This window comes from Carettochelys insculpta, chromosome 23 (assembly GCF_033958435.1).
Source record: "Carettochelys insculpta isolate YL-2023 chromosome 23, ASM3395843v1, whole genome shotgun sequence".
Lineage (NCBI taxonomy): Eukaryota > Metazoa > Chordata > Testudines > Carettochelyidae > Carettochelys > Carettochelys insculpta.
In genome coordinates this window covers 14,843,430-14,869,260 of record NC_134159.1, presented here as the reverse complement: position 1 = coordinate 14,869,260, position 25,831 = coordinate 14,843,430, and the positions used below count along the sequence as shown (strand labels likewise).

The following is a 25,831-nucleotide window of genomic DNA, read 5'->3' as shown; positions in this document are numbered from 1 at the left end:
GCGTGTGTGAGAGAGAGAGAGAGAGAGAAAACAGAAATCTTCTTGTACTGAACATAAAGGCCATGTCTACATGAGAAGCCTCTGTCAACAGAAGTTATTGTTGGAAGCGATTTCCCAGCAAAGCTTCTGTCAACAGATGGCATTTACACATAAAAGCAGATTGAAAGAGCACTCAGCTCTGTTGACAGAATAGCCAGACTGCCTGTCCCTCACTTGACAGAATAGCTGACCAGCAGCTCTGCAAACAGGGTGGGTGGTCAACAAAAGGGTCCTGGAGCATTTACATGGCTGTTTTGTTGGCAGAACGCTGTCGAGGGAGGTATAACGCTGCCGGCAGATGTGCTGGGTTTTCTCGACAAAGCACATTTGCTGTGTAGACTCTCCATGTTTTTTTTTTTTTTTTCTGGCAAAAGTCTGGATTTGCCAGGAGAAGCTGCTCATGTAGATGTGGCCAAAAAGACCTTTTACATAGATCAGACCAGAGCCCATTAATGCTTTGCTGAGCCTTTACGTCTTGTTTGCAGAACCAATGAAAGGACATCTGACTTTCACCAAAGACTGTCCAGACAAGTTGTAGGGTGCATTTTAACCTGTTGCAAAGACTCAGAGGTTTGTCCCCCTTTTAGGGCGATTGAGCCCTGGTGGAATAAGCAGTCTACCTCTGTAGCCTATTTGAAGGAGAGGTTGCTTACCTTTTACAGTAACTGGATTCTTCATAATGTGTCTCTCAAGAGGTAACCCATTTCTCACTCTCTTTTCCCCTCTGCCTTGAAGTCTTTTGCTGGATTTTTGATGTGGAGAACAAACAGCACAGAAAATTCAGAAGCAGGGCACAAATCTCACATTAGTCAAGAGATCTATACTTCAGCTTCTGTTAGAAGCTAACATTTCAGGTTAATTTGCATCTTTTCTGTCTGATTTACACAGGTACAGAGTCTCACAATAAATTAAATATTACCATATAATATGGAATACAGATGTTATATGTGAGGTTAATACCTGCAGCACCTTACAGCATTCAGAAAGGTCTAAACACTAAGCACATTTGCATAACTTGGATTCCTCTTTTAACAATACTAATAGGTGGAATTGGTCTGGCTCACCTGTGTGTGTTTTGGTATCCAAGTGAGGCATGGGGGCTTTAGTGTAAGTTGATATCTGGATTGCTGGTGTCACCATATTGCAAGTCAGGTTTTTAACTGCAGGTTTGGAGGAGGCTATCTAGATCAAAAGTTTCCCTCATAAATCCTGGTTTTCTAATATATGTGTAACTCTGTCAAATTCTAAATGATCTGGTTTGTTCACTTAACCTATCCCAAGCCCTAAGTACAATACAATGTCTTTGCCTAAAAGTGCTCAAGAATGCATACACCCATAAATTGTACAAGAAAACAGACCTCATGCAACTTTAATCAATATATTATGTATTTTCACTTATTCAAAGCCTGATGTTGTGTAAACTTCTGTAATTTGTTTCCTTTTTAGTGTTCAATAGAGCAAAGTTGTAGTTGTGCAGATTCTTGTATGAAACTAAGTCATCACAGAAAATAGGGCATTCTTAACAATCTTATCAATCAGGTGATCACATTGGTTGATGTGTTTTCATTTCTGGTGTAGTCATTGTGAGAGAGTTTAATTTGGATCTTTGTAGTTTCCATTTAAAAAAAAAACTGCTAAGCAGACAGTAAGTCATAGAAACCATTGGCACCTTGAAATCGCTATGGTAGAACTTTTTGCTGCTTTACCTGACTTGAAGAGTTCTACTTGTATCATGAATGGAATCCTTTTTTTTTTTTTTTTTTTCCTCCATAGTGGAATATTTTGAGTTCATAACGGAGAAGCATACAAATACCTTGTATTTTTTTAGTTTCCACGTGTGTGGTGTCTGACTGATAAATTCTATTCTATTCAATAATAGTTTAAACTAAAAAAAAATCAGGTTTTGTCTTTTCAAAGGAAAAACTTTCCTTTACCATGAAAATCTACATTGTTTTTATAAAAAGTTTAAATGAAGAGGCCACCGATGTCCTATGTCTGAGTTTTATTGCTGTTTTTCAGGGCCTAGATGCCTTTGTCAGTATCACCAAAATATCTTGTCCATTGCACAGGATCATAGAATTTTGTTAAAGTGTGATAAGTGACATGACTTTAAAATGAATCCAGGGCTTCCGTCAGAGACTTTCTGGTCATGTTTGCTCAGGTTCAAAGATACTGTTTTACCACCATTGCAGGTTTAATATGCTTTCTAAAAATCAAGCTGTGTTCTTAATGTTTCCTAAGGTTCATGAACAACTAGGTGGCAGGAAATTCTGTAAATAAAACCTAACTTCTCATCAGTCATGTAAGTTTTATTTGTGAAAGTATTAATCCAAAAAACATTGAGGGCTAGCATATCAAAAGGACCCTAGTGTGGCCTCTCTACTTACAGAAGTAATTTTCTTCAGAAAAAGAACTTTGGAAATCTTTTTTGCTCCTACCCAGTAGTTTAGTGGGACTGAAGTGACCACTACTTTTTGAATTGGATCCTTCCTTGTCTGATTCTAGGTTTAATCTGATATCTGGAAACTTGCAGTTCTCTTTTATCTTCTGCCACAGACTAAGCTTGCTAGAAGGCCAATTTGAACACCAAACAAATAGTTGAAGTACTGATTGTCAGCCACCAGCTAACACCAGAGAAGCTTTGCACTTTTGGTGGAACCAAGGTGGGAATGGTGGGTGGAAGGATCTTTGAGAGGAAAGTTATTGACTGGGAAAATTGATCCATTGTAGTTTTTTTTGTACCACTTATGTTTCATTCTTTGGTCAAATAATGGAGGTCTCAGTATTTTCTCAAACCGGGCCTCAGGATTCCAAATTTTGTCTTGTAGACATGCTATACTGCACCCAGCGGTAGAAATTGATGACCTTTCTTATTTATTGTAGGAGTATATGGATCCTATGAATGAGTACAATGCCCTAAATGAAGCCAAACAGATGATAGCTGTGGCAGACGAGAATCAGAACCATCACTTGGAACTGGAAGAGATCCTGAAATATAGCGAGTACTTCACTGGCAGCAAGCTTATGGACTATGCACGCAACGTTCACGAGGAGTTCTGATCATACTCATTTCTTCAGAGCTCTGAAGCACCTTCTTGCTTTCCAAAAACAAAAAGAAATTTACCTTGCTGCTATATGTGTTTGTGTGTGAATGATGTGTTTGTCCCAGACTAAAACCTGTCCCTATACAAAAACTGCAGTTTTCTTTTTGCCTTCAGCTTAAAGAAGGAATGGGCTGAAAGTAACAAGGCTGCATCTGGACTAACTCAGTTCATACTGCCTTGTGCAGTTGTTATAGCTGGAAGTTCAGTATAGGCCTTGGAAGGCCTCATTAAATATCTAACTTCTGTTGCTTACAAAGCTGCTGATCTATGAAAATCATCATTAACATTGGAGGATCTTAGGTTTTTTGTAAGGTGAAGCATTTCAGATGTTTCTTTTCTGACAGCAAGGGATTAACTGGCCTAAAATCTGCCCTGGTTTTGCTGAGCACAGCATACTTATATTTTGGAGTGTGGCTAGGTACTTCTCAGCTCATGAACATCACCTGTAAATTGCATCAGAGGTGCATTGTCTCAGTGCAGGTGAGCTGCTGAGGTTGTGTTTTCAGCTGCCTTTAATATGTATTTTCATCTCACTCACTTCTATTTGTCCTAAAGTGGCCACTACCAGAGTGAAGAAAAAGATTTGAACACTCTTAAAAAATATTAAAAATTTCACTCTAAGTGAAAAGCTCTGTTAGATGATCTCTGACCACTGTGGTGTTAATTGATATTCACCATTTTTGTGGCTGGACTGGCTTGGCTTTTGTTGCATTCCATTGTACGAATGAGAAGTTCTACTGCGTCTGCTCAAAAGCTTTAACAGATTCAGACTTAAGTATTTTCTTTTAGCACTCTGAGTACAGGAACCCTTTGGTTGGAGAGAACAAATAGCTGGCATGAAGAAGGAAGTAGCAACCGCATTGCTTAAAAAGGCTATCCAATCTGATCTGTACTTTTATGGTTCTTCCTGCATTTTTTGCAGTACCTTTCAGTTGGGGCATTTGGCTTCCCGTTTTGGATACTGTTAAAATATCTTTTGTTTTCCAACACTGCTTTTGCAACCTAAAAAATTACTTTCCTTTTCAAACAGGAGTATGTTTGAAATTTTACAAGTGAAATTCTTTTTTCAATCTAAAGCAGAAGGGAAACTGGTCTATACTGTCCTAGAAAATCCTTCTCTTGCATTATTCTGCAGCTGGGGGAGGCAGAGGAGCTCATTTTAATCACATTCATTTCAAAACAGTTCATGTTTCTAAATGCAGAGAGGCGTGTTTTAGCCTCTGAACTTTCATAGGGTTGTAGTACGCAAAAATGGATTCAGCTTTTAGAATCATAAACGGAGTTAAACTAGTTAGAATTCACTCTGTTCTCAGTCTGGCTAAATTTGTTAAAACTAGTTCAGTTTGTGGAGCTGCCTGAGTAGGTCACTCAAGATGAGCCTTATGAATGGGATTGGTCTCAGCCTCCATTGGTTTAATTTATGTCTCACCTTTCTCTAGCTGTATTGTGGTCTAGAGGGTCAATTCAGAACTTTTTGAGGTTCCTTGAGTAAGGGTTTATTCTGTTCTGGAATTAAACTATGTGGCGAATCTTGCAACACAAGGGCCATATCCACTAATGTTTAAAATAAAAAAAAGCTTCACTTTGTTTTAGCCTTACTCTTGCTGTAAAAAATCCATCTTATGGGGGGTGAGGATGCTTGAAATTCAAATTAAGGTGTGTTACATTTGACCAGATTTATTCTCTTAATATAATGTAAATACAAGTATTGTTGTTTGTTTTGATTTCAGATGTCCCCTTTTTTGTTAAATGGCTTGTATCAAGGTCTTTTTTATATACATTTATCTGTTTTGCATTAAATATTTTTCTCTGTGCTTTGGAAATGCTCCAGCATTGAGATTCTTCAGTAAGACAAACCATTTAAGACCTTAGATTAAGGAAATGGAACCCCATGAAGTGAACAGGAGTCAGATAGGAGAAGGGGAGGAGCAGGGAAATTGTGGTGGTCTAGTCAAGTTCTACCCATAACCGAAAGTATCTGGTGGTTCCTGATACAGTGAGTCTTCAGAGACTGACTTAGACCCCAAACACACAATGATTTGAAACAAAACTAGAAGCTGGTTGCAGCATGATTTGATTGTAGCGTAGACGTAGCCTGAAACAGTGCAACTGATGTCATTTTTTTTCCTCTCACGTGACGTTAACCTGATATCACTTATTTTTCATTCTGGATTAATCTTCTCATTTTCCATTATGAAGTTTAGAAACTGAGACTTGATCTAAACAATAAATATTGCAGTCAGAGGTGTGTCTTACCCTTGGTCTTTCCCTGATCTGCACTACCTCATTTCAAACTTGTGCAGTTGGTATCTTACCATTTTCTTGGAATTGGACTAAAAATTAGGTTCTGTCCACAGTAAAAATGAATTGTAGCCAAGTCAGGATTCAACCAAATATACATCTTCTGACTACTAGATGTACACAGTAGTTATTTTTAGATGTTAAAATTCTGCGCTAATCAGTCTGTCAGTGAAGTATTGGTATAAGATATTGCATATCTGCTCAATCCAGTACCCTGCAAGCAAGTGATAGGTACTGCTGAAGTTGTTTTTGCTGGCAGAGTGGAGAAGATTTAAAGGCTTGTCTGTTCTGCAATATGTTAGCGTTACAACCCACACCTATAAAATATGTCTACAGGCAGTTTGTCTGTACCTTATGTCTACAGGCAGTTTGTTCCAATGCTAGTACAGGTATTATTTTCTCTACCTCTACAAGGCAGAGAGTAGTGTGGAGAGTAGATTCTGGCAATGTAAGGGGAGACAACAAATGATGGTATGTCTTCTTGACTCTTCACAATGAATCCTCCCAGTGCAATCCTGTAATATCCACATATAGAGCACTGCCTGATCACTTGTCAAAGGATTCACCATTTGATTTCCGTATAAGCCCAGAAACATCTGGCACAGCATCTGGCTGATTTCTGATTTTCCAGCATCACCATCATCAACCATGGGCTCAGTGCCCCTTGGTGTCCAATGCCTCCCTCACTATTTCCTTCCATCTTTCCCTGTCCAGTGTGGAGTGGTTTAGTTTCTGTAGACTAGCTCAGCATCAGTTTGCTATATCATCTACCCATTCTCTGTGGGGCCTGCCTTTCCTATTCAAACCATCCATTATGCTGAATACCAGGGTCTTGACTTTTCACTTGTCATCCATTCTGCAGAGATGCCCCAATAGCTGTAACTTTCATTGTATAACCTCTCTGCTCTGCCAGGTCTCCCTCGTCTCCTCCTCTGCTTATTCAAGACAAGTCTAAGAGTACATGAGATGGTTATTTAACTGCTCTGGACTCCTGATCTGCCAGTCCCCTAGAACCTCAAAGTAGAACCCACAAATATACCACTGGATTTTTGCATTATGTTTTGTCCCGGGAAAACTTTTTTTAGGTATGGACCTGGAGAATGCAAAACGCCCCCACAATTTTTAGCTACTGGTTGCACAGGCCATGCCCACCTTCAAGAACATACTTTGAGGGGTTGCTATAACAGTTTGTGAAATGGCTCAGAGGTGTTTCCCATGCTTCTGAAATCAGAAAGGGCAAAAGTAACAAAGCTACTCCATGCCCACCAATAAACTGACTTGCCTCCCATGGTGGGCCAGCTCCCATCTGCTGTCCCTCTGTCTGTCTCCTCCCTCTCTTAGAGAACTAATACTGTGTTTTGGCGGGGGAGTGAGAGGAGTCACATGCATTTACAGGAAGGAACAACTGTGCTGTGTGGAGAGACACAAATTATTCCTCTTCAAACATTTTAGAAAGGAGGAAACTAAGTTCAGATGCTGTTCTGTTACCCTATGGCTCTTTAATGTTCTCTCATCTTTCTCAATTTCTGTATCTCTCAGATCCTTATCTACAGGGCAGTTTTCTTCTGCCAGAAACCTACAAGGAGATCACTGATTCAGTTTGTACAGCAGTTGATTGTTTAACTTTGTCTTTGGTCGCTTACACAATTCATAACCTAAAAGTAGCCTACCTACTGCTATAAAGTACTTGGTAGCCAAGCTATCACTGGCACATGGTGGGTGGGAGGGTTTGTATTTTACGGAGGTGTGGGGGAAATTAAATGAAACCTATTTGGACTTCAGCTGACTAACGTTGAGCTATTCATTGTTATATAACTTGGGATGGGTGTATATAGTTACCCACTGCTGATATTGCAATGTAAAGTGTGTACATTAACCGTATTGTCAAACTGAACAGGCTAAAAGAATGATACCTTATCACAATTCAATTGTAATGAAACAGAATCTCAATATTAACTGATCAGTGTTTATATTATTTTTGCTTTAAATGCATTTAGTACATTCCCAACCTTATGTTGTTTGTAAATTTCACCTACATCAGTCTCTTGTTCTGATTACTGTCCAAATGAATAAACTGATGCTGCTATTTTCTATGAAAGAGGAAGAAATGCAATCAAATTTGATCAAAAGTTTGAAGGACAGAAAAATTAGGATATAGAACTATATTTACCTGATTTTTTTATAGTATTGTTACCTAGCAAGATTAATGCCACAATATTTCCTGTGTGCAAACCAGCATGAGTTGTATTCATTTTTTTCATTGACGGTAGAGGAAGAAGATGATTTGGAGTGGAAAAAAAATCAGCTCTGGTTTTCCTTTTAAAGTAACTTTCCAATGACTTGGGGAGGGCTATGGGAAAAGGGGAAAAAAAATTTTAAAAAATCAGAAATTTGTGAGGGCACAGCATAAATGAAATATTGCAGTCCTTAACTACACTGAATTATAAGGGTTGTCACTTATTTCAGGTCCAAAGTCACTTCCCTCTAATACAGAGCTGCTGGTGATTCCGTACAAGTGAACTGTAAATTGACAAAAGTGCTGAGTCTTAGAAGTCTGATTCAAAACAACAAAAACAAAAACTTTGACAAATCCTAAATAAAAACAAAATAAACCCCTTTCTTGACTATCTTGTCTTTTAATTTGGGCCTGGACTTAAACTTCTGTTGATAAAACTTGAATGTAGATGAAACCTCGCTTTGCTCATCAGTATCATTCTCCGTTTCTGTTCCGTACTAACTAGTACCAGAGCAGGAAAGAGAACAAGATGATGATGACCTACCCCCACTTCTGACTATTGCTGGCTTCCCCCTCCCACATCCCAAGCAGACTTTCTTTCAGGTCTCCCTTTCTCCTCTGGTGCAGAAGAGAACAGAACTGGTTAATTTTGCTGCACAGGAGCACACCAAACAATACTAAGGGACATCCATGTGGGCTCCATGTTCCCCGTATGCCAAGGGAAACAATCTTACAGGTCCTTCGTTTCCCTATGTGCATGGGAAGACTTTGAGAGAAGGATCAGAATGCCCGGTTGGTGTACAGGACAAACTCCACAGCTGGAGCAATACAGCCGCCATGGAGGCAATGGTGGCTCTCATGCAGTAGTAGTTACAGCAGGGGCACACAAAGTGGGGGGCAGTTTCTAAAGGTGGGGTGCAGCGTGGCCACCCCCTCTGTCCTCACATGCGGCCACATCACTGCTGGGAGTTCAGCTGCATGTGAAGCCAGCCCATCTGCCTAGGGTGACCATATCTCCCTTTCCTAAAGATAGGGCAGGGAGATATGGGGGGAAGGACGGCTCCACCAAGCCCCAGGGAGCCAGGAAGGAGGCAGCAGCCACCGGTGCTCTCTGGGAGGTGGCAGACCCTGGCACTCCCCAGGAGCCCCGGGGAAGCAGCAGCTACTGGCCCTGCCCTGGAGCCCCAGGGAAGCCACAGCTGCCCAGAGGTCCTTGGGAGCCCCAGGGAAGCAGCTGCCCACGCTCCCCCTGCTTCTCTGAGGCTCGGGGAAGTGACTCCTGTCAGCAGCTGTGCCTGCACAGCTTCTGGTGGAAAAGGCCAGAGTGGGGATGGCCCAAGTACAGGACAATGAGTCCCTTTTTAAAAATAAGTCAGGAGGCCTTTTTGGTGTCCCAAATACAGGACCGTCCTGCGCAATACAGGACAGATGGTCACCCTACCTCTGCCCCTTAAATTAGGTATCTTCCTCCTCCTCCTTCTCTCCTGTAAAGTGAGAAAGGTGGCAGGGGGGAAGTTTGGGAAAGAAACAAGGAGGGAGATTAAAACAAATCAAATATCCCCATGCTCAATGGCTGCAGGAGGGGTGTGCTGCTCTTTCTTTCTCCTGTCCACTGCTGTGTTCATAAATGCAGAGCCAAGAGGCTGTTTTCCCCCCACCTCTCCCTGAGGCTGCTTCTGCTCTTCTCTCAAGCCTTTGCAAAGGAGCAAGCTGCGCCCCCCACCCCCCCCGCCATTGGGATAGGGGAGGGAATGAGGGGGCAGAGAAAGAGATAATGGGCAGGGAGCCCCAAAGCTTGCTAGCATAAACCAAACAGCTGGGCTTGCAACAGTGGATTCCTTGGGCTCCTTAAAGAGCCAGGGGCCAGGGACTGCACTGCACAGGAGGAAGTGTGCTGGGTTCAGTCACATGCCTTCCCAGCACAGCCAGCATGCAGCCCAGCTTCCTTTTCTGTTAGCCTTAGGGGGTTTAGTTTGTTTTTCTCCAACTCAATTCATTTCTATTGAGCAGGAGCCTATTCTAAGCCTTGTGAACAGCAGGGCAGATCCCATGGTACCCGCTGACTTGGAATGTCCTATGGGCTGTTCACAGGTCTGAAACAGTGCAAGTGGTAAATCTGGGAGCCAAGTCTGCTTGAAAAGTCTGGAGAATGTAATTAGAACTTCATTAGAGCCCTGATCCCAGGGGGGCTGAAACAATTTTTCGAAGGGGCATGTTGAGAGCTTTTGAATCAGACTGGAAACCCAGTAGGTCATGAAAACCACTTAAAGCCAGGGGGTGCTGCCACACCCCCAGTTCCAGCACCAACCCCCAATCCTGGGTTTTTCCTCTTTATCCTGGCACCAAGCAACTGCCCTAAAGGTCCCCTGTGAAAAAGGCCACACACCAAGTAATGATCAAAACCCAGAATTTCAGTATGTCCAAAGTGCTGCATCAACACAGATTAATTGTAAAGGGGAACATAGGAAGTTAGGGCCCTGATTACTAAACATTAACTTTAGTTTGGTATTGCTCGCTCTCCTCAGGCAGCGGCGGCTCGGCTGGCTTGGCCACATCCACAGGTTGAATGATGGAAGGATCCCAAAAGACATCCTGTATGGTGAGCTAGCCTCTGGCAAAAGACCTCCCAGACTCCCCCCATTGCGCTACAAAGATGTTTGCAAGAGAGACGTCAGGGATGTAGACATCAAGCCCGACAGCTGGGAAGAGCTGGCAGACGATCGCAGCAGATGGAGGCAGGAACTACACAAGGGCCTTCAGAAGGGTGAGATGAGGATCAGACAGCTGGGAGAGGAGAAGCGAGCCCACAGAAAGCACAGTAAGGACCTACCAGACACCCATTACACATGCAACAGATGCAGCAAGGACTGTCACTCTCGTGTGGGCCTTCACAGTCACAGTAGATGCTGCAAATGATGATTCCAAATGGAACTACGAAGGGCGCGATCCATAGTCTACATAGACTGAAGGATGCTACTACCTGAGTTTTACTACACGTCTCCTATTTTGTGTTTTTCTTAAGGGTCCAGCTCCTGGAGTCAAGTGATTTCAGATTATCAACTTTAGTTCCCCAAGTACATTTCTAGACCTCACAGTTGCAGAGAATAACCTTGAAAATGAATTGTGTGCATGCTAAAAGCAGGGAAGCCAGAGAACAATTTTTTAAAGATAATTTTTATTAGTCTCGGGGGGTAGGCTCATATGTGTCTGCAAAACCAGTGAGAAGGCCCATGGCACCCTAAAACACGGGTGCTCAAAGTGAGGAGCAGGTGAAATTACATAAGAGGGTGCAAGGCTATCAGCCTCCCCCTTCCATGGCCACCACTACACACCCACCTCCCTCAACATCACTGAGGGCACGTGTCAGGTTGCATCACTTCTGGGAGATGGCTGCTTGCTTCCAGACGGGTTGCGGGTGGGGGGGGCCTTGCTAGTTAGAGGGACAAAAAGTGAGGCCCAATTGTAAAAAAAAAAGTTCGCTCACCCCTGAGTTATAGCACAGCCTCACTCTAGCACTAAGGCTGAAGAGGCAGGTTCCACCTGCACCTAGCCCCTTGGAATTTACCATGTGCACCATTCATGTTTTGCTTGCACCATTCCTGAAGTATATACGATGTGCCACATTCAACTCCTGAATACTAACATTATTTTTTCCCTCAGAAGGGTGGGCACTGTCTCCTGTCTTCCACCATTAAAGCCCTGCCCACTGATGCTCCTTGGAGTGGATATTTGTAACCCCTCTCCCTGCAAACTGCCAGCAAGAATTCCTGCAAAACTCAGCTGGATGTGCCCCTTCCACTTTCAAAATGAGACAGGGTGTCAGATCACATGACAGGAGAGGCAAAGGCAGGGTTTTCTCATAAAGGACGTGGTTCACTCCTAATAAGAAATTAAGGTAAGAAATAACATGTGGCCTATTTCAGGGCCTAAATTAAAACTTTCATAGAATTAATTCAGAAAGCTCTATTTTCCATTCTTTCTTGAAGGAAGCAGAAAAGAGGTGGAGCTGAAAAGACGTCTATTGCTGGGAATTTCCCCATTGCAGGCATATGAATTGCCTTCCTGTCCTTTAGCAGTCTAGGTTCAACCTCTCCTAGAGTTTACTTTTTTTTTTTTTGCAGGTGAAGTGAAGAGTCAGCATGGTTGGCAGAGGATTAGCCAAACGTGTCTTTTCTTTTATGGCTGTTTTGTTCTTTCTGTTTCTCTCTGCTATGTACTGTCCAGGGCTGAGTTGTGGAGAGTTGGGATATCGCTACCATAAAAAATGCTGCAAGTATTGTGCACCTGGTAAGTTGTCAATGATGACTGTATTTGTTAGATGTAGAATGTACAGTCGAGCAAGTAAGGAAGGGGGAGTAATCTTGTGAACAGAAAATGCTGCTGAGATGTAATAAATGTAGAGTATGAATTGTAAAAGGGCTTGATAGGATGTCTAGAATTCTGTCTAGTTTGGAATAAACTCTTTTTAGATCTTAAGTAGGTAACCTTAAGAAACCCTGTGCAACATTCTAAAGAGTGAAATTTCCAAAGGCTTGTCTCCACTGGCTTATTTTTAACTAAAATCCCCCATTGGGGCAGGTCTCTTGTGGGAGCACTAGTATGTCCCAGCTGCCAACATCTGAACTAACATATTGTCTAGCTTGGCTCAGTTAATGGATACATCTCATGTTGAGTAAAATTCTGGTGGACACAGAAGCCTTGTTGATGCTAATACTTACATTTGAGCTGCTAATCGTGCGGCTACCATGGAAGGAAATCTTAATAGCACTGGGGTAGATAACAGTAAGACTGCTCAAGATGGCATTAAAGCAGTGTCCATTGAAACAGCATTTAATGTAGCTAAAACTTTTTTTGTTGCTTTTAAAAGGGCTGATGTTCAATATGCTCTCCTGTTGAAACGATCAAGGCATGCCAAACATCACTGGAAAGATGGAAATTTATAGATGGCAGGTGTCTTTGGATTTTTAAAGTGCTGCTGGCATGACCCACTTGCCGTGTGGGGCTTCTCCCTGTGAAGACAGCTAGTTCTTTTTGCTTCATATGACTCATGATGCTGATTCAACAAAATCATAGGTGGCAGCAAGTGAAGGGCTTGTTTCCTTCCACTTTCTTCTCTTTGGTAGAAATTGAATGAATTTTTGTCACTTGTCTCACAGCTGCTTCTAGAGTGGAATGACAGTTCTGTAATCAGAGCTGAGAAGGTGGCATAAAAATACAGGCACTATATGCTGGATATCATCATAGATATTACATGACAATCCAGAGTAACCGCAACAAGCATGTGATCCAGCATCGTACAGTGGGCAGTCTATTAACAGAAAGCGGCTTGTTCAGCACTGACAGGAAGGGACGGTACATTTCTCCTCTGCCAGATTGCTTTCTTGCAATAGGTTTCTTTTTTTTTACTCTCCTGCAGAGCTGCCTGTGCACCTTCAAATTAGAGCTCTTTATTCGCAGTTCCATCCAGCCCATCCACATAAAACTTATTAGCTACTGCTACAAAAACAAAAATCCGTGTTTTGCAAAGGTACTTGTTGTCATACAGCTCCATCTTTAAGATGTAGAGTGCCACATGAGCCCCTTTGGTATATTCCCAGATCTACTGAATTGTGAGGGCTTTTGACTTGCTCATTCTAGGGTACCTCCCATCCCTCGTAAGTGGGTATGGACAGTCTTCCAGGGCCACATACAAGACTTTTCCACTGGCTTTCACTTAGTCAGAAGTTATCAAGTCAGTTCTAGACTAGGGAGAGTTGTCTCCCTCTTGCTCCTCCACAGAATATTTTATTGTCTTGCAGTTAATTACTGAGATGCTGCAGTGGATATGATTTTTGGCAGTCAAGATGGTCTCAGAGAGGTACATAAGAACATAAGAACGGCCATACTGGGTCAGACCAAAGGTCCATCCAGCCCAGTATCCCGTCTGCTGACAGTGGCCAATGCCAGGTGCCTCAGAGAAGGAGAACAGAAGACAATGATCAAGTGATTTATCTCCTGCCATCCATCTCCTGCCCTTGTTCTGAAGGCTAGGGCACCATACTTTACCCCTGGCTAATACCCATTTATGGACCTAACCTGCAAAAATTTATCGAGCTCTTTTTTAAACCCTAATAGAGTCCTGGCCTTCACAGCCTCCTCCGGCAAAGAGTTCCACAGGTTGACTGTGCGCTGTGTGAAGAAAAATTTCCTTTTATTAGTTTTGAACCTACTACCCATCAATTTCATTTGGTGTCCCCTAGTTCTTGTATTATGGGAAAAGGTAAATAATTTTTCTATATTCACTTTCTCCACACCATTCATGATTTTATATACCTCTATCATATCGCCCCTCAATCGCCTCTTTTCCAGACTGAAAAGTCCCAGTCTCTCTAGCCTCTCCCCATATGGGACCCGTTCCAAGCCCCTAATCATCTTAGTCGCCCTTTTCTGAACCTTTTCTAATGCCAAAATATCTTTTTTGAGGTGAGGAGACCACATCTGCACACAGTACTCAAGATGTGGGCGTACCATAGTTTTATATAGGGGAAGTATGATATTTTTTGTCTTATTATCTATCCCTTTTTTAATAATTCCTAACATCCTATTTGCTTTACTAACTGCCACTGCACATTGCGTGGATGTCTTCAGAGAACTATCCACTATAACTCCAAGATCCCTTTCCTGATCTGTCGTAGCTAAATTTGACCCCATCATGTTGTACGTGTAATTTGGGTTATTTTTTCCAACATGCATTACCTTACACTTACCCACATTACATTTCATTTGCCATTTTGCTGCCCAGTCACTCAGTTTGCTGAGATCTTTTTGTAGTTCTTCACAATCTGTTTTGGTTTTGACTGTCCTGAACAACTTGGTGTCATCTGCAAACTTTGCCACCTCACTGCTTACCTCATTTTCTAGATCATTGATGTACAAGTTGAACAGGATCGGTCCCAGGACTGACCCCTGGGGAACACCACTAGTTACCCTCCTCCATTGTGAAAATTTACCATTTATTCCAACCCTTTGTTTTATTTTAACCAATTCCCGATCCATGAAAGGATCTTTCCTCCTATCCCATGACCGCCTAATTTACATAAAAGCCTGTGGTGTGCGACCGTGTCAAAGGCTTTCTGGAAATCTAGGTATATTATGTCCACTGGGTGCCTCTTGTTCGCATGTATATTAACCCCTTCAAAGAATTCTAATAGATTAGTTAGACACGACTTCCCTCTGCAGAAACGATGCTGACGTGTTAGTCTGTATCTTCACAAAACAAAAAATGCAGTCCTGTAGCGGCTTAAAGATGAACAATAATATTTATTAGGTGATGAGCTTTTGTGGGAAAAACCCACTTCTTTAGATCTGGAAAATAATTGAGAGAAAAATGGAATTGAAAGGAAAAACCCAAGGAATCAGCTAACTAGGGAGGAAGGAAGGGGTGAGGGAGAAGACAAAAAAAACCCAACCCTCTGCAAGTGTCTAAGTGGGATGTCTGCCATCACTGCAAGTATCAAACGTAGGGAAATTGTCTTTTTAATATGCAAGATCTCAATTATTTTATGCATTATAGGGACAATTTCTTCACCTTTGATATCCACAATGATAGCAGACATCCCACTTAACTTACTTGGCAGTGGTTTTTTTTTTTTCTGTCCCCTGCCCCTTCCTTTTCTCCCTAGTTAGCTGATACCTCTGTTTTTTTTTCTCTCAGTTCCTTTTCTCTCCGTTATTCTGCAGAGCTGAAGAAGTGGGTCTTTCCCACGAGAGCTCATCACCTAATAAATATCGTAGTTAATCTTTAAGCTGCTCCAGGGCTGCTTGCTTTGTTTTTTGGTAGTCAAGATAGTTGATTTAAACAGTATTTTTTGTGGTACAAGGTCATTTGATTGCGTGTACCACAATCTGTGGTTTGGTTTGGTTTAATTTGATTCAAATGAATTCTCCCCCAGCGACTTTGCAAATGCCTGTGCATTTTGCTTGCTAGTTCTTGGAACATTCTGCCTTCAGAGGACTTGTCTGCTTCCTGAGGGTGTAGGATGTACAAGAGATAGCACTAAACCCCACTAACTCACTATGAGAATAATGAGTTATCCTTTCTCAGAACTGATTGTTATTCACACCCAGTGAAACTTAGAGAAAATGAATGAGTGGGGTGGGGAAAAAAGTCCAGTGTGATCCTCATTTTCCAAGAGCAAGTATGTGTAAAAGAGAGAAAATAAATTCCAGCTGGATTTTTCAAGTACTGAGCATTAAAATGGTTGTTGCTTATTTTCAAGTATGCTACATCAGGGGTTCTCAAATTGGGCGTTGTGACACCCCAGGAAGTTGCAAGGTGGCTATTTGGGAGCCGCAGGCTGTCATCTCTGTGGAGCTGAGCCCCTATTAGATTAAATTACCCCCAAGGATGGGGTTACACGCAGACTTTCTGTGTAAAAGGGGTTACCAGTAGAAGAAGTTTGAATACCACTGGTCTACACTACATGTTAAAGCATTAGTGAAATATACGGAATGTGCCTTGATGTTTAGCACAAAAGGTGGGAATTCAGAACCTCTTTCTGGCTCTACCACTGACTTGCTGTTTGACCCTAGGCAAGTCATTTAATTCTTGCACCTCACTATCTGTCTATGATGCTAGATCAAATTATTACCTACTTCAAAAGTATTAAGAAAATGAATGTTTAAGAAGCATTCAGAACTCCCTGAAAATACAGAGAATTGTTGCATTAGCTGGGACAGCAATACATGTGCCACGTTTCTTGCAAAAAAAAAAAAACCTACCCATGATACATACATTCTCTGGACAGAGTTTCAAGGCTTAAGATCATAGCACAACAGACCAACATTTAACAAGGGGAGTTTATTATCCATTCAGCCATTGCCTTAGTATAATGCTGTGTGCATCTAAAACAAGTTCTCCTCAAAGGGAGGATTCAGATTCTGAGAAGCACAAAAAGGATGTGTTACCTAGGCATTTGTAACATCCGTGAGTAAAACAGATACCAGCAACCTCTAGAATAGGAGGTGAGAAGTGAGCTGTAGTGTTTAATAGTCACTTTACAAACATTTTTCGATTAGTTCATGACAGACCTGTGAGTGGACTGAATAACAGATCAGGAAACAGGCTGAGCATTTAAGATCAATGCCACAAAAGAAGTGTTTCAGAGACAATTAAAACTCAGGGCCAGTGCTTGACCTGCTGTACCACTCTGCTCCTACAATACCAGTTTTGATGGTAAATGATGCCACCTCATATCACCTCTGAGTTAGTGGTTTGAATCCAGACTGCTCTGACATCTCTTTTGGCCCAAATTAAATGATTTTGGGGTGTTCTTCGCATTCTTAGCAGACAGGTGTCATGCTGATTAAGCTTGTTCGAAATGGGTGGAGGTTTATATTAGACATGGCTATCTTAGTCTAAGGAGAGAGGCTGAATCAATTTCTAACTCTTAGTGGTGGTCCACATTTGAATGAAACAAAGGAGGACAACAGGGCTGTCAGACCACAGAACTGAAACATAGAGCTAATGCTGATTTGGGTACAGAATTAAAACGGATACATTTGTGTGAAGTATTAATTTCCCACATCCCCCAACCTCCAGGTCTAAGTACTTTCAGTTTGGGCCAGTGTTCTGAAGAGAAGACTAAGAGCAGTATGCCTAGATAAAGCACATATAGCTTACTGATATTAAATGGAGGTTAAGGACCTAAATAACTTAATGCTACAAGCTCAGAAGTGAAGGGGAACATACAGGTTTGGGTGGATAAACATTTCCTTTTGTGCAACATTGCTCAGCTGAGGCTCATCCATCAAGTGGCAATTGTTTTACAATTTGGTAGCTAGCTTCTTCTTCCAAATAGGAGCCCTCCATTGATTCAAGATCTCCCTCCACCCCAGAGGTTAAAACAGGAGTGAGCAAACTTTTTATGCTGGGCCCCACTTTTCATCCCTGCTGTTAGCAGGGCCCCCACCCCAAGCTGTCTAATGTAAGCCAAACTGGTGGAAATTTCAGTTATGTTCATATGGGAAAAAAGAAGAAGAAGAAGAAAAAAAAAACTTTTGGCGCATTTATGAAAATAAGTCTGTAGAATGTGAAAGCTTTATTTATCGGTATAGAAATGTGAATGCCCAGATATAAAAACAGTAACTTATTTCTACATTTTTAATGAGCTGGATGAGCCTGAGACCTAGGAGCCAATTGTGTTGCACCCCGCTTAGGGAGTTTCATGCCCTCAAAGGTCCCCACCCCCTCCTCCGCACTTTGTGCACTTGTAGGTTAATGAAAACGCACTTTGTTTCATATATTCCTACCTGGAGAAGCTTTTTCTTCATCTGCCTTCTGCCAGCCTGTTAAACAGAGGCCAGTTTTCCTGGGTTCTATTCCTGGCTGTGTCACTCACTCACCATGTGACTTTGTCTTTTGCTTTCTCTGTAGCTCTCTATTTTCCTGTTTATGAAATGGGGATCACAAGCTCTGCTGCCTTGATGAGTGCCAACATAAGAGCACGGGTAGATGAAATAACTAATGACTAATGTGCTTTGATATCCTCCTGCAGAAAGATGCAACAGACACGTACATTATTATTAACTATTTAATTGCTACATTTCATCATCTGTTTATCCTATCTGCATGCTTTACCATCCAGTGCATCTGTTTGCTCCTTGATACCTACTAAGCTGTTCAGATGACTTTATCATCAGGCCCAAGCTGCAACACCCCACCCCTTGGGGCACCTGTCTACAGAATTTACCCAGGGGCAGGGGGCACAGTGTTGTAAAGATTTCTCCCCTTTGTCTCAAGCCTGCAGTGGCAAATTAACCTTTGTAAGCAGCCTCAGCTGCAAACCCTGATGTTCAAATGATTCAAAAGATTCTATTTTAGAAAAATGCTGCTGGGGATGGACATTGGGCAGTGGCTACATTTTCACACTGCTAATAGCTGTCTAGAAGAGGGCAATGGTTATAAACGCACCAACACCGACACATGGTCAGATTCTACAGGCCTCTTGCAGGCAAAAGTCCTGTCATCCTAAGCAGGATCCCTGCCCATCTGTGGGCTTAAATGTATGGAAGGTATTTGATTTAGTTTATCTGAGAGCTCAGACTGTCAACGTTCCCTCTGATAGACAACCACTCCTGTTCCATCTGTGACCTTTGTTGTAGGTGAGGAAATGAAAACTCGCTGCTCGCCGGAATCAGACACACAGTGTGTCCCCTGCCAAGAAGGATACTATAACTCAAAGTATAACTACTTTAGATGCCAAATCTGCACTGTCTGTGATTCAAGTAAGTCAGCTATGCAATGGCCATTTCTCTGCAAGGGTTCTCCAGAATACCCCTGTAAATCCCTTAGGATTTCTGCTCACACCCTCTTACCCCCACTCCCTGCTCTTCTCTTCTACTCGCCAATGGGAAAGAGGTAGGAAAAGTACCCCAAAGGTTATTTGAGTAAAAATACAACTGTTGAGGGAAGGTGTACTTAAGTACAAGTCACCCATGTCCCTGTGGAAAACTACGTGAGCAAAAGTACACACATGTGCATGTGCACACACGTGTCCCATCTTGATTGTACTCAAATATCCAGAAGTGAAAGTCTCTCCACTTTTACTCAAGTAACTTTGGGGATATTTTTTTCCTCCTCTGCAAAGGACTGACAGATAAGCTTTCTGAGCGGGGGAGGGAAACAAATTTTTGACTCAGTATACGAACTGGTTAAATTTCTTTTCGTTTTGACAACATTTTGCTGGAGGAAATAGGTTTTTGTTTAATTTTGTATATTTTTTTCGTATTTCAAGTCAAAGGAGGACTGGATTAAGATACTAAGGGTATGTCCTCACTACTCAGAAGACAGACCCAGTCAGGGTCGATCTTCCAGGGTTTGATTTCACACACCTATAAGGGATGCACAAAATCAAACTATCTGACGTTGACAGTTGACCACTGTGCTCCTCAGTATCGCAAGAAGTAAGGGAGGTCAATGGAGAGTTTCTCCTGTCAACCTCCCTCTGTGAGAGGGGCACGTAAGTCGATTGCAGATAAGGCGATTCAAGCTATGCAACTGCTGGTGCTAGAATTGTGTATCTACAATCGACTTTAATGTCTAATGTAGACCAGGCCTAACCTGAGCTCATTCATTCTTCTCCTAAATTACCTTGTTGAGTGGCACAAGGGAGCTCATCCCAGGCAAACATGGGTTCAGGCAAGTAGAACTGACCTCCATGTTTCTCATTTGCCAGTTTCATTGGTGCTTTTAATGGATTTTCTCTCTTTCTTACCACCTCCCCCATGCTGCTGCTCCTAGGTAAGGGAAGCATAGAGGTGAAGAAGTGTGATAAGACATCAGATACAGTTTGCGTGTGCACGAAGGGTTATACGCCATATGACAGCAGATCGTCAGAGGAACATCCATCTGGAAAAGGTGAATAAATAGATTTCAAGATTATGACAGTGTTCCCTGGATGAAAGCCTCTGCTGGCTGTTTTGTAAATCACATCTGTCTCCAAGACAACAGTTGCTAACAGTGGTATGCACATTGCTGCCCTCTGACCTCTCCTCTTTATCCTCCATAACCACAGTGAAGGACATGCAAGGACTAAGAAACAGAATGAAAAGGGAGTTGTACTTTTTTTGATACGCTACCTACCCTTTGTAAAGGCCCAAACGTTAGCTGCAGTTTCAATGGTGCTGTTGTATGGATTCTGGTTTTGTTTTCCACTCTGGAATGGAAGCTGTTTTATAAACGTGAGGTATCACTGTAACTCTCATGTTTCGCTCTTACCCCACCCACAGGTTTAAAATGTCTGTTTTTCAGAGTGCTTCCCTTGTCCTGAGGGGCATTTTTCCAGTGGAAACAACGAGAGATGTCGGCCCTGGCGCAAGTATGTGTCTGTCACTCATACAAACTGAGTGTACACTTTTGTTTCCTGTACAGTACCTAAATGCAGCTTATAACAACCCCTTCTGTCTCCTTCCTTAAAGTCCATGTATGGAATTCCCAAAGATAAGCCAGTAATGAATGCAGTAAGAATGTCTTCATAGTGACTCTTAGGGTGCCTACAAGTGGCAAGGTGCCAGCTCATGGTATGCCTTGGCATCCTGCATTTTCTCTATACCACCAGGATGATTTCAGTAGAAAGATGACCCAGTGGAAATTTCACGTAACTGGAAAGGGCTCTGGTGCCTCAAACAGGGAAGCCATTCATGACTGTTGCACACTACATGATACCTGAAGGGTTAGGTCAGCTTGGGAGGAGGGACAAGTTTGGAGGAGACTTCAGGAAGTTGACCTGCGTACCCATGACTAGCACATGTCACAGCATCACTGTGCATAATTTTTTTCATAAAAAGGCAGTTTAGTTTTACAAGGACAGAGTCTTTTCATGTTACCCCATCACGTACTGCTTGGAATGATGATTTCTTCCCCTGGAGCAATTCTATGACCCTTCTTGTTCTTATCCCATGGTACTCTCAGCGGGTGGGAATATACCAAACCCACACTTTGGAGTGGATCCTGAATATTGCTGTAGAGTAGAAGAGTCTGGGTCCTTTTCCCCCTTGTAAGAGTCATCTGAATTTCCATTGCTGAAGCAAGCATTAAAATATACTTTATTAGTTAATCTCCCTCCACCCAAAAAACCAAAACCAAAACCAAACAAAACCATAAAATCAGGCCTTCTCTACACAACACAAAGTGTGATATCCTTTCCTTCCCACTCCCCCCCACCCCCTCCTCCAGAAAAATCAAGTGTACATGTCCCATAATTCCTCCCATATAGGTCACTTTTTTATATTTGCCATTGAAACTATTTAAATAATTCCATTTATTTATTTACACTGGCAGCTGCAATGCCAGTGGGAAAAAGACTCTAAGAGCTGGCACCAAAACAGAAGATGCCATCTGTGATGACCAGAACAAACAGGCTACCACACTCCGACCATCCAGTTTATATGTCTCTGTCATCAGCACCAGAGGCAATGGATCTACTGCAGCACCACTCCCGTTCACATCCACAGACAAGCTCTCCACCACGGGCATGAGAAAGGACAGCCACACAGGGACTAACTGGGGTAAGGGAAGGTTGAGTCTTGTCTTCTGGTGGCTACCTTCTTTTGCCTGCTCTTCTGAATAGCTCTTTTGGTCCCTTTAAGTCTGTCTAAAATGTCACTGCCAAACTCTTCTTTTTCCAACGGCATCAGCCCCCTTTATAACCAGTCATCTCAGACGCCACATCCTCTTCCTTACAGGTTTCAAACTCTCTGCATATCTCTGTTGTGGCCAACATCTCGTAACATGTTTCCTGCCATTCTCTTTTGCTCTGCTAGTTCTGCATCCCTAAACTTCTCCCTTATTCCCTTCTCCCACAAGCACCTCTGCACCTTTCCCCACAATTTTGGATGGCTTCTTCTAAATGTACAGGAGAGGTGGCCTACCTCTCTTCTACGCACCTGTCTTCCCACTGGCTCTCCGTGAGTATTCCTCCCCTTCTGTATATACTGCCAAAAAAGGAATGATAGCTTTACAAAAATAAAGCAAGGCATTCACAAGGCGATTATACTACCCAGACATCCCAGAACCTGTTGTGTGTCCTTAAAAAGGAGGAAGGAACTGGTTTCCTCTTCCCTGGTTTGTTTGGGTTCCTGTTCTTCCTTTGCCCCATGCGTATTCCAGATCAGAATTTGGCAGCTCTCGTGGTTTTCGATGAAGTGATTTGAGCTTTTGCCATTGTAGCCACCGACCCGCTTGCAGTCAAGGGTTAGCTTTTAGAAACGGTGGCAAGGGTGGACTCAGTGAGCCCTGTGACATAAGTGTTGCCTCAATTAGAAGGTGACATGTTTGCTTCGTGGTTCTGAGGCGGCTGCAATTGTTATCATACTTCTGACTACCATCGTTCATGCTCATCAGCATCTTATTTGAGCTAACATCTGAGTGCCTGTTTATGTGTCTCAGGAGGGTGATAATTTAGTCAGGGCCTGCCAATGTGGGATGGGAAGGTGGGCGGCGGCATTTCAAAGGGACCTGGGGCTCTGACCGCCACTGTTATTTTGGCAATGGCGGCACAGAGAGCTTCGAGCCCCTTTGAAGTGCCTCACCTGCTCTGCCCCTGCTGCATGTGACTGTGAGGGAGCGTGTGGGGGGGGGGGGGGCGGGGTGGAACCCCACGCTGTGGTCTGGGTGATGCAGAGAGATGACGGTTCTGGGCTCCGCCCCTTCTGCTATTGCTCCTGCCTCTTCAGGGACACAGAGCCAGGCCCCGCTCCTGCCTTGCCGAAGGTTTGTGGCCTTCAGCTGCTGTTGGCGCAGTTGCTAGCAGTGCAGTCTCCCTGTTGCATGTGTGCATGCAGGTGTGTAATGTTCTTCCTTCATTTTTCTTCTAGGGTTCTTATCGCTCATCCTGGTTTGCTTAACGTTGCTCATGGTGTCTGGAATGTCCATCCTCCTCTTGACTATCCAGACAACCAAAAAGGAGACGACAAAGAGGCCTCCTCTGAATGGACAACATGGTGAGTCTCTCTTTAAAGCTTGTTGCTCTACACTAGTAATAGTAGAGAATGAGGAGCTCAGTCTCTCTGGGTGTGCAGTATAGGCCCAGGATTCAACCTCAGGCTCAGTCCTAATCTCCCTTCCAATTAAATACACGTTGTGCTAACCCAGGGCTCAGATCCAAGGTCCTAGGACACTGTGGTGTGGATGGACCAGGTCTGACTCACGCCAGGACCAGGAGTTCCGCCTCTATTGCATTTCAGGGTAGACGTAACCCCCCCCCCTGGAATTGTGCTTTTGGGCTCCTCCAAGAATATTCCACAGTCCATCTGGCCAAGTTTTTTGCCGTCTGGGCGGTCAAGTTTGGTGTACAGGCAAGTTTTCCCACTTTGCATGATGAACAAAGGGAGAAACTGACCATATTTTGGAAGGACATGAGGAAGTCTAGGGTGTGGTTTGTTGGACTTGGGCCCACATAAGGACAAGTGGAAATTGGAGCCTCAGGCTGGGACCCAACGTTCAACAGTTTCTACCTGGGGGTTACAAAGGAGAAGAAGAAATCCAGAAAAAAAATTTTCATTTATATTGGCCCTGACTAAGTTATTTAGTGCATAGGTCTGGCCAGTGCATGCTTTTGGGGGAGGTGCGAATCAGCCAGACCCAAGAACTGTGTGGGGGATGAATCGCCCTGGAAATGTGGCTCTTCAGAACAGTGCCTATAGCCAGATTGCTTGTTTACATGCAAATTGCCCCCTCCAAGGGTAGAAGTTTGGCTACCAGGTCATCCAGATCACTAAGGCTTGGTCTACATGAGGCAGGTAAGTTAACGGCAGCTGCACAATTCTAGCTACAGCAATTGTGTAGCTAGAATCGACTTATCTGCAGTTGACGTACCTGGCCATCCTCGCTAAAGAAGGTCAACAGGAGAGTTTTTCCCATCAACCTCCCTTACTCCTCCTGGTTGATCTTCCCAGTAATGTCGACATGGTTTTAGACAAGCAGCAGGCAACATTTCCAAGAAGAGGGGCCTCAGACAAATCTGAATAGATTTGGCTTAACTTTTTAGAAGGCTTTAATTAATAATCCCTCATGGAAGGGAACAGAGATATCATTTCTCCTCCCTCCTCCTTTCCTTCTCTTCCTAACTTCTTCTTCCTGCTGCTTGCTGTTCTACCTCCCCCTCATTTCTTTTTCTTTGTACATCATTACTCTCTCTTTTCTGAGTGACTGTCTAGATACCAAAATATTTGACACATACACACACCACTGAGATTGACTCATTGAGCAAAAGGAGTGAATTTATATAGCATGCCAAGAAGAAAAAAAAAATCTCATCCTATACCCGTGAGTGAATCTGTGACTCGAGACCAGCCTGGCTGAAATATACTGTATCTGCATATGTCATAATTTGCACTTCCCCTCTGTGTAATTTTGTGATTTCCTTTTTCTTTCTCTTCTGTTTTTCCCCTGATGTTGGGAGGTAGGGGCCGGGGGCGGGGTGGAGGGGAATCAACAATATACAAATTACTAAAAAGAGAAGGCTGCTTTGTCAGGCAGCCTTGACAATGCCGGCTGAAATGGTGATCCTTTTCCATCCCAGTACTAATGAGCTGCTTCAGGGGCTTTTATTCACCTCCTGTGAATGAATGAATTTGGTTTGAATGACAGGGGGCGGGCTCTCAACTCTAAGCCAATTAGAGGGATTGGTCTGGGTCAGCCCACTGCTGCCTGCTCTTGTTACTCAGCACCAATAAAATATGCGCCCGGTGTTCCCTAAACCCATTGGCTATTGTATACCCAGTATTGGCTAGAGCAGACAGTAGTAATCTCTCACTCTCTGGGGCCATAGGTGTGACACAAGAAGTGCCATTTGCTTCTCTTTCCCCTTCTGCTCTGTGCAGAAAGAAAGATTTTTTTTTCTATTTTACCCTGTATTTTTCAGATGCAAGGAGTTTTCGAATTCCTATCCAGGAAGAGCAAATCGACTCTCATTCCAGCCTCATCAAAAACTGATTCCCCGGTATATTACACTCTACTGACACCTGAGCCAAACAGGAGTAGCCTAACAATGCATCAGACACTCCCCACATAAAGGAATATTACATATCTTTTGGTATTCGCTGTCTGCGTATCCATCTCCTCTCTGGTGTCTCTGAAGGTTCCCTGTCTGGTCTTCAGCTTCAGACCTATTTCTCTTTGGGGTGAAACCTTATGATCCTCCCACTGTTTGAAACATGGGCTATGGAACCATGGGTCTTAACTGTGCTTACCAAGCAGGTCCTTGCTGAGTTTGGATGCTTAGTTTTTCCCTTTGGGAATTTGTGACAAGTGATTTCTGGGGATCAGACCTTTCTGAACCCCAAGTACTGTACTTAGCATTAGTAGAATGCATTAGCAGGAGGATTTCAAAACAGCCCAGCCCAGGGTCAGCAACCTTTCCAATGCAGAATGCCAAATTTTGACCTTTTGACTTCTACGTATGGTCCGAGTGCCGGGGATACTTTTTTAAAGTCACTAATAGTCCTACCAACAACAGCTTCATTAATAAATAAATTAAGATGCAGAGCTTTACCGTTGAGGTGGTGGTGGGTAGCATTAGCTGGTCTTTTGTTAATCCATATGTGGCCTGGCTTTGAGCAAGCTCCTGGCTACATGGGGAGGAGGGGCGGGGCTGAGCTCCCGCCTCACCTG

The 25,831-nt window shown here is 43.0% G+C and overlaps 2 protein-coding genes and 1 long non-coding RNA gene across 4 annotated transcripts in view; 2 read left to right on the top strand and 1 right to left on the bottom strand.

Moving 5' to 3' along the window:
* LOC142025615 (uncharacterized) overlaps positions 1 to 784 on the bottom strand; it is a 36,078-nt gene extending 35,294 nt beyond the window's left edge. For both annotated transcript variants that reach the window (XR_012648688.1, XR_012648687.1), the window contains exon 1: positions 693 to 784. This is a non-coding gene — a long non-coding RNA (uncharacterized LOC142025615). The remainder of the gene's footprint in view (positions 1 to 692) is intronic.
* The window catches only part of SDF4 (stromal cell derived factor 4), a 48,622-nt gene extending 42,372 nt beyond the window's left edge, over positions 1 to 6,250 (top strand). The window contains exon 7 of the mRNA XM_075018141.1: positions 2,923 to 6,250. Coding sequence (XP_074874242.1) covers positions 2,923 to 3,099 — 177 coding nt within the window. The 3' untranslated portion in view covers positions 3,100 to 6,250. The remainder of the gene's footprint in view (positions 1 to 2,922) is intronic.
* A 5,569-nt stretch (positions 6,251 to 11,819) lies between these two features.
* Positions 11,820 to 25,153, top strand: TNFRSF4 (TNF receptor superfamily member 4). The gene is made up of 7 exons (XM_075018142.1): positions 11,820 to 11,967; positions 18,823 to 18,945; positions 19,961 to 20,077; positions 20,471 to 20,537; positions 21,500 to 21,726; positions 23,035 to 23,160; positions 25,083 to 25,153. The coding sequence occupies exons 1-7, from the start codon at positions 11,820 to 11,822 to the stop codon at positions 25,151 to 25,153; spliced, it is 879 nt and encodes a 292-aa protein (XP_074874243.1).
* Positions 25,154 to 25,831: the final 678 nt, after the last annotated feature.

What these genes read in the sequence shown, in the direction of transcription:
- TNFRSF4 (XM_075018142.1), top strand. Translation starts at nt 11,820, where the DNA reads ATGGTTGGCAGAGGATTAGCCAAACGTGTCTTTTCTTTTATGGCTGTT. An exon ending in CTGCAAGTATTGTGCACCTG is followed by an intron (nt 11,968 to 18,822) that starts GTAAGTTGTCAA and finishes CCTTTGTTGTAG; the next exon opens with GTGAGGAAATGAAAACTCGC. An exon ending in CCACACAGGGACTAACTGGG is followed by an intron (nt 21,727 to 23,034) that starts GTAAGGGAAGGT and finishes TTTTTCTTCTAG; the next exon opens with GGTTCTTATCGCTCATCCTG.